This window comes from Neopelma chrysocephalum, unplaced genomic scaffold (genome assembly GCF_003984885.1).
Source record: "Neopelma chrysocephalum unplaced genomic scaffold, ASM398488v2 Primary Assembly neopelma1_117, whole genome shotgun sequence".
Taxonomy (NCBI): domain Eukaryota; kingdom Metazoa; phylum Chordata; class Aves; order Passeriformes; family Pipridae; genus Neopelma; species Neopelma chrysocephalum.
This window is the reverse complement of record NW_020897779.1, coordinates 1,251,439-1,266,644: the sequence shown is the minus strand read 5'-3', so window position 1 is coordinate 1,266,644 and position 15,206 is coordinate 1,251,439. Positions and strand designations below refer to the sequence as shown.

Below are 15,206 nucleotides of genomic sequence, written 5' to 3'. Positions count from 1 at the left end.
CACAACCTCACAGCAGGGCATAATTTCAAGCATCCTGAGTGCACGATAACATGACCTGCCTGTTCTGCTGCATTTCAAGAAAACAGCAGAGTTTTACTGCACATGAACATCTGCACAACCTGCCCACAGTCAGTTCACATGTCAAATGCTCAGCTGGTTGGTCATCTAGTGGGCTTTTCCATTCCCTGAGTTCTCCTTCCTGGCATGGGCCCCATCACTGTGTTAACTGAACCCACAGACTTAATACCACATTACCTGCTGCAAGGTATTTCCAATAAAGTTTGAGACTTTTAGGTTATTCTATATGGAGTAAGGAGTTGGACTTGATGATCCTTGTGGATCCCTTCCAATTTGGGATTCTATGATATTTGAACTGTAAATGCCTCTTCTATCCTAACATACTGTCCTAACACCTGAAGCATGTGAACCAACAATCCTACAAAGGGCATCAGAGCATCTATAGGATTTGCTTCACACCACAACTTCAGGCAACTTCCAGAAGGGCTGCAGATAGCTTTTCTTTTCTCCATATGCCCAGGCAAGAAGCAACTGAGAGGAAATTATGGGACTCTGCTTGAGAAAACTTGCTTGTTTTCTAATAAATAAAATTTATAATTACCCAGCCCACTGTTTTTTCTAAAAGCAAACAATGGGAGATAATATGTCTAGTAGATACTTTACAGATAGTCTGCATGCCCCTTCCCATCTCTTCTGGAAAAAAGGAGAGAGAGAGAAACTGCACTGGAAGATGTTTCTTAGCAGGAAGGAGTAAAGGGTGTTCATCCCCAGCAGCCCCACTGTCTGTAAAGTTGGCATTTCTCCCCACCGACCCACCAACTGACGAACTGCCTTAGAAAAGACTGGAAAGCTGGCAGATTGTCTCCTCACACTGACTAACCCCACCCAGATCCATATAAGAGAAGATGGAAGTCAACAACCATGGATGAAGAAATCAAAAATATAGCATCCTTCCAGCAGCCAAGTTTGGATTTTCATCAAACACTCTTCTTGCCCTCCAGCAGAGTTGCTGCTACCTCTGAGGAGTTCCAGAAAGGCAATGCTCTTCTACAAAGGGGCAGTTTCTCAGTATCCATGCCATATTACTCCATTCTCCTTTGTATTGTTGAGAAGACTAACTCACAAGAGAGAAAACAACTGCCAACTTATTCCCTGCTAGAGATGTCAGCTATTGGGAATTAGTTCTGGATTTGCACTCAAATTCATACTAACCAGTAACGCTGAAGACCATGTCCAGGCAGGTTTTTCATCTGCACTCCCAGGGCACAACAGAGTATTTCACACACTGCAGTCATACCACCTTATGCTTGCTGTAATTCTCATGTGTTACTAAATGGTTCACACTACAGGTGATTTAGTAAGGGAGCAAGAGACTGGAAGTCTGCCAAAAGCCATTGAGAAACAGCTTGAAATTCATCTCAAAGGACAGGAGGGAAAATTCAACCATACACCTCACAGCTCAGTTTTCTCAGTTCTGTAATAAAATAGGTGCCTGAAGAACAACCTAACACTCAACACGCTTGTTACACTCTGGAGCTAGGGCCCTGGAAGCTGCCTGAAGTTAGGAGCAGGATTTTATATCCAGTTTTGTCACTGGATGTAGCCCAGTAATTCACAGCATAGAGATAGATCTGATTCTAAAGCATATGCTTTAGGAGCATCTCACCCATTTCATCTAGTAGCTGCAGCCACAAAGAAACATACAGCTTGTCCTGACAGAACATTCCTTATTCAATTAGACACCTTCCTTCAGAGCAAAATCTGCACACATCTTCAAAATTAGATCCTTGCTCTTTAAGGGGAGGCAAGCTGCTAGCCTTGCTATTCAGAAGATGACAGTTCCCAAAACATAACCTCTGCAGGCAAAGTAAAAAGAAACTGAAGTCTGCCTTAAGAATCATAATGCTTTACAAGAAATCTCCTATTATCAATGCAACAGAAAGCACGTGCCAAATTCTGCTAGGGCAGGGAAGGAAGATAGACAAGGAGGAAATACCCTGTGGGTCCCAGGCAACTTTAAATACTTTTGTTCTCAGGTGTGTCCACATGGAAAAGCAAGATTCTTTTCTTATTCCCTAATATCTCAAGGCCTTCCACTAGAGAAGAAAAAAAAAAATCATATTTACATCCTATTTGTTGTGTACCTGCATACATACTATACGAGAGCTTGAAAGGTTCACTCCTCAAAGAACAGCAAGTGTAAATCAGAGGAAAGGGAGCATTCAGTTTAGGTGAATTTGCTGTAAGTTTGTCTTCCGTTGAGGCAATTTAACGATAGTAAAAGAGTGTGGTGAAACTCAGCACAAGCAATAAATCCTTGTGTTTCAGGCTGTGAATCTTAAGAGAGCATGTCAAAAACAAAGTCAGGAGATCCTAGACTGGCAGTGGCTGCACATTCACAGCTTTAAGTGCAACACAGTACAAGACTGAAAAGCTCTTTTGAATCAGTCGTACACAATCTCGTACAAATTCCTAAGCCTGAAAAATATTTGCTATCTTTTTTCACTGGCCTGGTCATTTTACTACCAGGTCACTAGCAGTTGCCACTCCAAACCATCTGTCATTACCAGACTTACTCCAAGAGTAGTTTGTTCAGGAGATGCTTCTCCTCCCGAATGTTGAAAGCTGTCCATGCACAAGGACAAGGTCACCAGGCATAAAACACACTCCTTTCCCTCAACAACACTTCTATCTAATCCCAAATATTAAGGCTTAATCCTTCAAAATATTTGTATAATAGCTGAAATATGGGAAATCTCAAGGTAATACAAAACCTGAAAATATAAAGGGAAGAAAATTAACAAGTGCAAAACACTTGGCTTTCACCCAGCCCCACTTGTCCTTTATATAATCTAGATGTTGTAGGAAATAGTGAAAAAATTGAGAACTATGGGAACCAGAGAGATCATAAGCAAACGGCACAGGCTTGTGTTCCGACTGTGTTGACAGTTGTGATAAAATTATACAATTAGTGACACAGTTGCAAAGTGTCTTCGGGTTCAATAGGATAGAAGAACAGAAATTCTCCATTTTTGCCCCCTCTCCCTAGACCTGAACCAGAGACATGGACAATACTAGCATGCAACTTGTTTGCTTTAAATGGATTTATTGCTTTTCTAAAAGGTTGAGCACTTCTGTCCCAGGAGAAGGGAGGATGACAAGCAACAGTAGAGCACAGTGCAGGTGTAATGTCCAGGACAAGCATGCTGGTGGAGCCAAATATTCTGCACAGACATGTGCTTCAAAGGTAGCATTTCAAATACTCTCCATCACCACCCCTCATCACCAGGTATCATTCAGAGGCAGCAACTGTCACTTGCAACCCGATGAGCATCCTACAGGTTGCACACAGAGCTGGCACTCCGAAAAGAGTTCACAGGTACGGGTAGAAGCAGGAAGGACTAACAGTCACATCACCACAGCTCAAATTCAAAGGCCTTTTGCAGTGCATGTATTTCCAAAGTGTCCTTGACAAGGGAGATAACTTTTCACAGAGGTCCAGTTTTTTTCTTTCAGGGGGGCAGGGGGGAGGGTGCGCACACGCACGTTTCAGTTACGTGCCCAAAGAGCAACAGATGTTCTACAGAACAAAGGCCACATATTTTGTGGGGAGATTTCCTACTGGAAAATAAGGGAAGAAGAAGAAGTTGTTCAAAAGTCTCCTTTTGGGCAGCCTGATACTTTCTTTCTCAGCCCCAGAAAGAAACAAGTTACAGCTTGATTTCTCATAGCTAATCAAGAAACAAGAACCATGACACTCAAAAGGTACTTCTAAAAATCCCCATATTGGCACCAAAAAATATCTTTTATTTCTTTCTTTCCTTTTTTCTTTTCTGATTTTTTTTCTTTCTTCCTTCCTTCTTTCTACAAGATTCCTGTTTTTTTAGCATTTGTTGTTCTACTTAATGCTTCTGAGAAAGTCCCCCATCTTGCTCTCTGTCCTACTGCTTAGACAGAGAAACCATATCAGATTTGAATTCACCTGCACTGTCGACAGGGGATCAGGACTACCAACTCAGGGATACTTCTAGAGAGCCATCAGCAGCAAATGTTTGTTCTGGATAACAGGAACTGAATTCTGAAACTTCACATGCTTTACTTATACAATAAAATATAATTAGCGTTAAATTAGTGTAAAACAACACATAATCCTACACTTGATTTTCACAATCTCTTTTGGAATGCTGTGCTATCACAAGGAAGATGTTCTGTAGACCTGGACAGTTGAGGCTGTCACCACCCTGGAATAGATCAACAATGAACACTTCTAACCTCAACAGAAAGTTTGTTTGGCTTGAAATCACACCTACTCTGAAGCAAGAGACCATGGAGCTTCTCTCACACAAATCTTGCCTGGATTTTAAACCGTGATCTATTTAGTTTTACCTTCTTCCCAAAGAGAGTTCCGATATCGTGCATATCTCACAGTCAGCTCTCCTTGAAAAGTCATTTACTCTCATAATATTAGAAAAAAATAGGCTGTAATTAAGCAGAGTTATTAATCTTTTGTCACCTGGGACCTGAAACCTATTCATATTCATGTCAGTAGAAGTGTTTGCCACTACAATCAGGACTGCACCCATCATTTCACGAAAGAGAATATAAGAACTTGTGGGGACGAGTAACTGTTCTGCCTCTGTTCACAGCAGTGTTTAGCTGGGATTTGACCCCTTCTGCCAGCCTATCACCAACCATTTTGCTTTTCTGCATCTTGCCCAAAGAACACCATTCCCCTGTCACATGCACAAGCTGCTACAGTCTACAGCCCAGTTTCTTCCATATCTCACAGGTCTGCTAGCTGAGAAATAGAGGAGAAATAACCATGGCTGAAGAGGCAGAGGTGGTGTTTGGAAAATGTTTTTCAAGATTCCTCTTCTCAAGAGCACAGAACTATCAGGATCTGCTAAACAGTCTCCAAAAGACACTTAGATCTTCGAAGGAAGTCTTTCCTTACCTACAGAAATAGACAGGATGCAAATTTTGGGGCCAGCTGTTCTCATGCTCCTTGGACAAACTCCAGGTGCTCAGTGTGGAGCCTCATCACAGTTTCTTCAGCTAATGGTTAAGGCACGGGGAGGTTCAATGATTTCCTTTACAGACACCACATCCCTGTCTGCAAAGGTACAAAACCAAGACTTCTCTCTTCTAAGTGGGGTCCAACAGTGTCAGGATTAAAGTATGACTGTAACTGGATTGCTTACTGTAGTAACACACAATAATCAGGTTAAGAGATTTCCTTTCCCTCCTCTTGGCTAGGCTTTAAGTAAGCAGAAGTTACAAGGTAGGTGGGCGGCTGTTAAACCTTTCCTCCTCCAGTTGCTTAAGAAGGGTGTTTAGGGTTGCTAATTTTGCCTCCTACTCATTGGTTTAAAGGCACATTTACCTATGCAGGGAGCAAGTGCACCTTGCTGCACAAACAATGAATGAAACAGACTCCTTCAAATCAATCTCCTAACTCTGCATTCTTTCACATCATATACCCACATGCACCACTGGAAAGATCACAGCTGAAATGGCATAGCCTGAAAATGCACTGTTCTCTCCCACCCCCGTTCCCGCACTTATATCGGCTCTTTCCTCTCTCCTCTTTTCCCCCTCCTGATTCTCAGTACCACCCCACTAGAAAAACACAACAAACCTTCAGGGTGGTTGAGAGTTACCACCACAGCCCACCCAGATACATCAGCCAGCAAAGGGGGGATTGGAAGACAGCCAAGTTCTCCATTAAAGGTATCTAACTAGATCAGCAATCTCCCTTTAACCACTGATTTCTATGATACATGGTTCTTTGAGACAGTTGCCCTTGACAAGCCAGTACAAAACTGGGCAAATGGATCAGAAGTTGAGAGAGCTGGACAAACATTGTGTACTTTCATAGCAGTTTCCTGTGTAAAGCTACAACTCACTGGCTGTGTTGCTCACTATACTCAAACATTGGGAATGGGGTAACCAAAAATAAAAAGGAAAAGCAATTGAGGACAAACCATACCAAACAACTGTTGCCCCACCATGTGCTCGGGAGAGTTGCAATGACACAACTACATGCCTTGGGTCCTGCTACAGAGAGACTTCATTGCTCTTGGTAGGAAGCAATTTAGATTTGAGATCCAGGCAGAGAGGCAAGATTTAATCTGTCTCTGCCACATTTTAACTGTTGCATGAATTGCTTCATCTGTGCTTCCCCCTCATCCACCTTTTATCCAAAACACGGAGTGAAACCCCCACCCAACACACAGCGTTTCATTGTAGCACATCATTTAGCACCTTCCACAACAGGAGATGACACTCTGCCATAGCCTCCTGGCACCTCCTGTCACACAAGCTGAATTCCAGATAATAAACCCATTGTCAAGAAGCATCTCCTGAGGAAGCACTAGGATCTGCCCAAACAGCCTGTCCCAGCATGCACAGCATCCTACCCAGCCACACAACTACCAGCCCCTCTCATGTTCCACTGCAAGCTATGCAGATAATTCCCTCTAACAGGAGCAATGTCTTTTCTCAGCGGAAAGAGCTCTTAAAACCTCAGCAGAAAGCCCAAATAATTTTCACATACTGCTCCCCAAACCTTACTCCAGACTCCACCAGTTCCCAGGGGATTCCCAGCTGGCAGATGGGACAGCAAGGAAAACTCTGCTGGGGATCTCGCTCTTAGGTAGTGTCTCTCCAGTTGTCCCTTTACAACTGCACAGTCGCCCTAGCACATTCAAGGAAAAGGAAACACTGCAGCAGGGAAACATGCATGGAAAAAAAGTGGGGAGAACAGGAACATGAGTCACAGCTGTGGCTTCAGGGAGAGTAAGGGTTATTTGAACTAGAAGAGGAGCAAGCAATTTCAGATCCTGGATCTGAATCTAAGCCCCACTTTAGTATCTAAACTGCAAGGTCATCTTTCTGCTCTATTTTCAAACAAGTTACTTGTTTAACAAAGAGCATGTGACCAAATTCATTACTGATGCATAACAGCCTGCCTAGAAACGTTAGAAAGAGCTTACTAATCAATCCACAGGTCAGTGGTAACATGCTGCAGTGAACTTTTAGAATCATTTTTCCTAGGCAAAGAAAGGGTACATTACTTTGGAAATATCCCATTTTACCCAGTCATTGCTTTACTTAAGATCACTGCGTTAAAACTTCCAGCTATTCACTCGAGATCTACCCAAAAGCCACCTAAGGGCAGACAGAAAAGAAGTGGAAGTCTGCAGCAGCACATTGAACTTTCTCATTTTAGCCATGCTGAAATTAGGCATCAGCAACAGTATGGCTAATGTCAGGGAACTTTCTTCACAAATGTAACAGACTTTGAAATTTTCATCTCCATGTGCAGCAGAATTGCTGCACCAGCTGTCCCCAAATCCAAGCCTGCTCTAACAAAAGACGCTGCAGTGCCAGTTTCGTTCAGAGCAGCAGTCAATGGCACAGCAAGGTTCAAATGCACCACACCTCCACGGAGCCACAGCACTAGCAGTCTGCCATGATACTTGTTGCTAAACAGCTCGCTCACTGTGTCTCCAGGCTACAGTAAAATGTGTTAATGAATTAACCACCACAAAGCGACGATTACAAAAACACCACTTGCAGCCTTGTCTGCAGAAAGGAAAGCACAAGTGCTTAAGACACAGTGACAAGTACCTTTGAACCAAGTGTGAAAGTGCTAATGGGGATGCAGGACAGGCTACATTCTCACACTCATCACCTGGCAGAGCTTACTGGGATACACCTCCAAGTCTGCTGGAGATGTGCCAATGTAGCCAAGCTGGGAAAGGCTGGTCAAGCTGGGAAATGAGGTCAAAAGTAGGTCACTGATACACACCAACTTCTTCCATTGTCCAGACTGTCCTGGTAAAGATCTCCATACACACTGACAAAAAGCAAATGTGCCACACAGCAGCTTTGGTAAAGCACCGTCTAACAATTTTCCTACTAATGATGAATGCAGAGTTTATGTTTCATTACAGCTTGCTACTTCTGAAGTAGTATGGACACAGGACTCTGTCATCCCATCTACTTCCTCTGCTGTTATCTTAAGCTGGCAAGCACCTAGATCTGAATCCCTGCAGGCTCAAGAACATGGTACCATGGTATGTTACATCTGGGAAGAGAGTACAGAGGAGGGACTGAAGTGACACAATAACAGTGATACAGGCCCATGAAAGAGACAGTGTCAAACCAGCATAGGCATCCATTTTTGAGGCTTCTTCATAAATGTAAGAAAAACATTAAAAAAAAAACAAACCCACAACAGTTTAATTCTAAAGAGTTGCACAATTAAGACTCATCACTCAAAAGAATAATTCTAACCAAAGCTGGCTTTTCATCCACTTGCAATATAAGCTGTAGAGTGCCTTTACAATGCAGTTCTCTGCTCAGATCCTTGTGGGTGGAGCAGGATCCTGAAACAAGGGTGACTTGTCCACACTTCCACAAATCAGTATGGCAACAGATAAAAGTAATGGGAATGTTGTCCTTTTGTCTGACTGGAGATTAGGGAGCACAATAGGCAGGAAAAAAGAGCTTGAAATGTCAAGGGACTTGACAAACTTCAAGGAAAAATTTAATAAATTATTCATACACATAGCATGCTGTGAAATCCAAATGGGACATCCAGAGTCTGCTTCTGACAAAGGAGCACACAAGAAAGGAAGGAATACTTGGAACAAGCAGTCTTGAGGATAAGGTATGATAAGACTGAAAGAAATGTCAACTTATGAGACTGTATTTCAGGGGTACACATACAAGAAAGTTCAGAAAGTCTAAAAGAAGAAAAAAGCTGACATTCATTAACAGTGAAAAAAATCTAAAAGCCATTAAAAACAAGCCGAGCGTTTCAGGAACATAGTTCATCTGAAAAATAAAAACTATAAAAGAACAAGCTTCACAAGGAATAGTCTCTAAATTTTGAGAAAAAAAGCAAACTACTTTGAAAGAGAAAAATTAAGACTCAGAATGAAAAACTGCTCATTTACAGGTATGCAAGTCAAGACAGAAGCATGGAAAAAACCATGAGAACAGTGCCAAAAATATCCACAGGCATGTGCAGGGCTTTTGAGGTAAAGGAACAATGAGAAAAAAGTGAATGTATTGATCAGGCAGAAAATAAACACTCTACTAGAAAATAGCTGAAGGAACATGGGGGAAAATGCTAAACAAATACAAAAAAATAAAATATAAAAATAAATACATAAATAATGTAAATCTAACCAACACATCTCAATAATACAGATTCAGAGACACTACTTGAACTGTTACTGAAAAATGAAACAGTAGAAGAATCAATGAGAGACATTGAACAGGCTCTTCTCCCTTGGTAGAGAAAAGGTATTAAAGAACAGGAAAAGAGTAGCAGAACCCTTTTCCAGGGAGTTACTCTTACTCTAGCGTGTTACCATTGCAACAGTACAACACCTAATTGTTAGTGGTTTTCAGTTTTGGAAAGTGGAACTAAAGACATGAGTCCTGCTATCATCCCAAACCACCTATACTGATGAGAATTTAGTTATCATATATGCAGAAAAACAGTTGAAATACATAGCTGGGCATGGAACCTGGACATTTTTTTGTCCAGGAGATGGTCCCATATGCACTGGCTTTGGATCTCATGCTACTTAAGATATGCTTGCTCTGAAGAATAAGAAACACGATAAGAAGGATCTACAGTGGAAGTTTAAAAATCAGCATGAGTAGGAAAATAAGGAGAACCTAGAAAAACTAGAATAGCAGCCAAAGGACAATAGGAGTTCTTATTTACTAAACAGAATCACTCACTGAGTTAGGCCACTTGATACAGAGCAACAGAGAGAGCATGAGAGATGGCAGTGGACAGCATTATAAAGGAGCAGGCATTGCAACAGGCCAGCAGAAAATGCCAGTGTAATTTTGGGCTGCGTGCACAGAGGCTGAATCACACTGCAGAGCAGGGAGTGGTCTCTGTAACCACACGCAGTATTTCAGGTGCCTGAACACATTGCATCTCTCCTCCCAGTCCACTGCAATGAGTATATTGAAGTATCCAAACAAAGCCTCATTTATCTGAGACTTCTAACTACAAAAGCAGTATCACTTAAGCTGTCTGCTTCACTGAAGGCAGACACGGGTTCCTGCTGCCACATCCCACACAGAGGAGTAAGACACTCTCACTTCTTGTTTCCCAAAACAGTATTCACCAGCTTTGATGTAGTTAAAAAAAAAAACCAAAACAATTCAAAACAGAAGCACAGCTTCCCCATAAGCTGGGATGCTGAAAGCACACACAAGGTGTTTGGGAAATAACCTTATCCATATGCTCATCTGGCATGCCATAAAATGCAGTATGTTTCTCACCTCTGGCTCTCTTTTGGAAATAACTTCTGAAGTTGACTGGAGACATACTTTCGACCCAGAATCATTCCATGTTGCAAACAATTACACAAAAGCATCGGCACAGATTTCTTCAAAGAACAGATCTTCTACAGGAACCCTGTAGACTACTGGTGCTCAGCAATTTATTCTTTTGACAGAATAAAGGTCAGGGAATCTCGATCCCAGAGGAGGGTGCACTATACATGTCCTACATGGCTGCCAGTAATCAGTCACAAGTAACTGAGTATGCCAGGGGAAGCAGAATGCACTCATGGTGTACTAGCACAATAAGAACAATACAAGATTTTTGATAAGCCATCAGACAACTGATGTAACACAGCCTAGCTAATGAATGAAACACTGGAAAGCGAGGCTAGGAGGCAGCATGACAGGTACTTCAAATAAAATTAAGCCCTCAGGGAAGCCACTATTAACATTCTGAAAGGAGCACACCCCCCATCAATCATACTGGCAGCGGACATTTGTCCGGAGTTCTACTAATGAGCAGAAAGGAGTAACAGACAGCCACTCAATTATTGTATGCTCAGAAGGGAAACATAACACCGCCAGAGAAGAAATCCCAAACGTGCTCTGCTGCCACAGAGAGCGACAGATAGCGGACTACACATCAGACTTATTATGGCTGCAGGCCTGTAAGCCAAGCCCACAATATTAAGAATAATAAGCAATCTGATGGCTGTTTAGGACATTTTGTTTTCTACATAGGACTAGAAGGAAATCATAATCCAAACATGGCAAATATCACCAGTTATAAGAGATTGTTTCCTTACAAGAAACTGTGGCCTCTCCCAAGCACTCCGGCTCTGAAGCTACTCTGGTTTGTCACGGCATCATAGTATTTTTTGAAGGAACAATCTGGAATCATTTAACTTTCCCAGAGGTGCTACTCTGTAGCTTATCCAAACAGAACAGATTTTGCTGAGGTTGGAAGTTTACAATGAAAATGTCTGATTTACCCAGGAAACCACTCAAGAACATCTCAGGAAGACAAATATATGTTATTCCAGCTGGAATAAGTGTTTCTTAAAGGGACACCCAGTTCAGAGGCTCTTCATCACCAAATCAGCTTCAGAAAAGGAAACTCTCACAGGTTATAGAAAAGACAGGCAATACTCTCTGCTGAGAGTAAACAGACCCCTGAGCCCACAGCAGCCCCTTTGTGAGGCTGCAAGATGCAGCTTCAGGTAGCTGTGCCAGAGGAGAGCACATTCCTCCAGGCTTTATGGCACGTACTGTCACTGCAAGGATTTCTGGACCTCAGGCAAAGGAAACCATGCAACAATCTGCACAAATGAAGTCTTAACCTACTCTCTGTGAGTTGTCAGGGTAATGGATACTGTCTGCCCAAACAGGAAAACAGGGTTGCAAAGACAAGAACATTGACCTCATGGCACTTCAAAGGATCACCCTAGCTGGCACTTTTGGGATATTTCCAGTAGTGCTTGCAACAACTGTTCTCATTTCAAGAAGACTATTAGGCTATAACTTTCCAAAACACAAGTTTGCCAAGTTTTAATGATAGAGAATTCAGAGCATCTTCTGAAATTTAATATCCTGAAGGTACACATACAATGTCTCACAAAGTGAGCCCAAACCACATGCATTTCCCTCAGTGGATGCTTTTCTAACTATCATAAGCAGGAGACACTGTGTTCAAGCACAACGTGTGGGTGGCAGCAAGACTTGGAATGTTTGTTTGCTCATGCATTGTACTGAGATATGAGGTACTGTGGACGAAATGGAGCGTATCTGAATCCTTGCGCCATTCATAGCATAATCTGTACAGGTACAATCTGCCTGAGTTCAACAATACTGACGCAGTAGCCAAAATACAACTCTTATCTCTCACCTCTCACTAGAAATACGGCTACTTATCACTGAAACAACATCCATATAACACTGAACACAACAGCTGTGTCATGGAAGAAGTGAACACAATCACACAATCTTATCTTGTTTCCTAATTAAGAACTTACATTTATAGATGCTCAGATGTTAAAAAAAAAAGGCAGTCCATTATAAGAGCTTGAAAATACCACTGTGGAACTAACAAGACTTCAAGCATGTTGGCTTAAATCCTTTCACACATTTTTTCAAAACATACTGCCTGATCAACACACAAAACACAACACACAGTGAAAACACAGTTAAGACATTTCCTTGATGCAGATGGACATTTTACTTTGGCAAACCTCTAGTTCATTTCTTGTAGTCTCCATACAGTGAAAACCTGCTACTACCTTAATACCCTTAATTTTATAGTATTTATTTGCAAGGCATCACAATAAAGACACTCCCATCTCAGAATACCGCTATGAAGACTTCTGCTAAGAAGTGAGTGGAAGTTAAGGCTAATTGATTGACTATTTTAACCAAAGCACGCTTCATACCCTGCAGCATGAATTAATCAGGCTTGCTTTCCTCAAAAGGCGTTGTGATGGGAAGCCAATAATCCCTACCCCAATGGGCAGCCTAACTGAAGATGCAAAGTGCATTTTGTTTGTTTTCCAGGTGTTTACTTCCTTCTGCCTCTGCGTAATAGCCCACTGCCCAGAAAATTTAGCTCTGCCTCCCCTGAAAACCACTTGAGCCAAAGGCATCTGGATCTAGGCTATGCTCAGTCAGTTCATAGGAAGACCATTAATAGGTCACAGATCTCTCTCAACTTGGGTCTGAAATGAGAAAGACCCTGCAGAAGGGATGATACTTTCATTCTCCAGGCCATTTCCAAAAATAAATGTGGACTTAGTTCAGGGGCATATTCCTGATTCAGCAGGAAAAAACTTCCATTATGGCCAACAGTTGATCTTAGAAAGCCAAGACATCAGACATCTTACAGTCATACTACTGGACTGTTCCATGCACTGGGGCTTTTACTTCACAGTGCCTGTTTTTACTGGCCCAGACTGTCTCTGGTATCCTGAAGGCCTGGACACAACCTCTGAACTGTCCTGCATTAACAGCCAAGCACAGAGCAACCCCACAAAAGTTAATCCAGCCTAGTCTCACTCCTGCAGCAGCCAGAGCCGCATCTGCAGAAAATGAAACACCTAAGAAGGAGCACAGGGACAGCCAAGACTTGCAATAGAGAGTTCAGAAAAAGAAGTCATGTTCTATAGCATTAAAACCAGTGCAAAGTTCTCCTTTCCCCAGATATGCATAAGGATGTAAAAAGTGAGACTACCTATGGATAAGAAACAGAGAAGCTCAAGGGAGAAGCATGATTGCCCTTGAATGGATATTATTTTGCCACCACTACCACCCCCAAAGCACAGTAAGACCAGAGACCACCTGTGCTGGGCACTGAGACAGTACAGCACAGTTTCTGCCTTGAAAAAACTAATGTCAAGACTAAAACATTATACAAGCACATCAGTAGAGGAAGAACATAGACAAACAATAAGCAAGCACAGTGCACAGACACACCATTAACCCAGCTCAGGTTTGGAGCTTGACCTCCCTTTAGTTTCAGTGACCACAAATACCTACCTGACATGTATCTATCTGTGACCCATTCACTAAGGAAAGCTTGGGATAGCTGAAGACTGGAAAACACAGAAGCACCAGTCCCACACTGGTCACTGTGGACTGTGACCACAGGCAGAACTTCTCCAGACCTGCTGACTCTACAGACATGGTAGCACACCATGTTAGAGCCACGGTCTCTGAAGGGAGAATCAGCATCAGCTTCTTCCCATCTTAGCAAATGTTGCATTTGAAGATATTCCAGAGACTAAATTTCAGATTAATTTAACAGAAGTTTCCTGCAAGCTGCTGTGTTAGATGGCTGCCCCTCTAGCTATCAGCACACAAAGAAGCTAGTGCATTAGAACAAGCACCTACACAATGCTAATGGAAACTGTCCTCGTGAAAAGATACAGGATTCACTGGCCAAAACCCAGTTCTTCAAACAACTTTCAGACCGATTACACACCACTTCTCACCCACTGACTTCCTGAATCTGCCCCATAGCTCTCATGAGAAGACCTTCTGATCAGTTTTTTATAAGATGAGTGGGCCAAAAGACACCCAGCTCGTTAACACATCAGGCACCTCCTGGCTCCAAGAGAGGTGTTTACAGGCACATCTAGCCTGGACTATACCCTTAACCACAGAGTCAGCGATGACATCTGTACCACTCAGCTTGTCTCCCAGCTCTGCCAGAGATACAACTCTGAGTTCAGCTGGCAGCACAATGAATCCTTCTTGCTGTTCCCTGTGGTCTGGAGTGCAGGTGACACAGGTAGCCCGACAGGCTCAGGGATGCCTGATGGCCACTGCCTGGCTTCAGGGATCCGGCTCTAAGGCCAACCCGTTCACTTCGGGGGCAAAGAGGCAGCTTCCCAAAGCAGCACGGCCACGATGACACACCCCGTTCTGGGATCCGTGGCCATCGCAGCACAGTCGCCAGAGGCTGCAACATGGAGGCAACGCAGCCGCGGTCCGGTGCTGTCCCACCCTGCCCCGCCGGTCCCCGGGGCTGCTCCCGCGGGAAGCACGGTGCGAGCACGGCGGCCGGGGCTCGCCGCGCATCAGTCCTTGCCCGGGGCCGACCCTCCCCGCCGCCGAGGGGGCGCGGCCCGGCGGGGCAGGGATGATGCAGGGGCCACCTCCTCGCCGGCGGCGGCCGTGCACTGGCTCATCGCAGCCTCCGCGGCTGGGAGGGGCGGGGTTGGCTCACCTGGGCACGCAGCTCGGCGCCGAGCGGTCGATCTCCCACGTGGCGAAGAGATTCATGGGCACCGGCACCGGCCCGGGACCAGCTACCGCCATCGCGGCCGCCGCCCCGCCGGCCGCCGCCGGAGGCCCCGCGGCGGGGCGACTGATGC

General features: G+C 43.6%; 1 protein-coding gene across 3 annotated transcripts in view; it reads right to left on the bottom strand.

The window, feature by feature from the left end:
- LOC113974139 (phosphofurin acidic cluster sorting protein 1-like) overlaps positions 1-15,177 on the bottom strand; it is a 61,723-nt gene extending 46,546 nt beyond the window's left edge. For 2 of the 3 annotated variants that reach the window (XM_027696999.1, XM_027696998.1), the window contains exon 1: positions 15,059-15,177. In XM_027696999.1, coding sequence (XP_027552800.1) covers positions 15,059-15,150 — 92 coding nt within the window. In that variant the 5' untranslated portion in view covers positions 15,151-15,177. The remainder of the gene's footprint in view (positions 1-15,058) is intronic. The other variant, XM_027696997.1, reaches the window with a different exon arrangement.
- Positions 15,178-15,206: the final 29 nt, after the last annotated feature.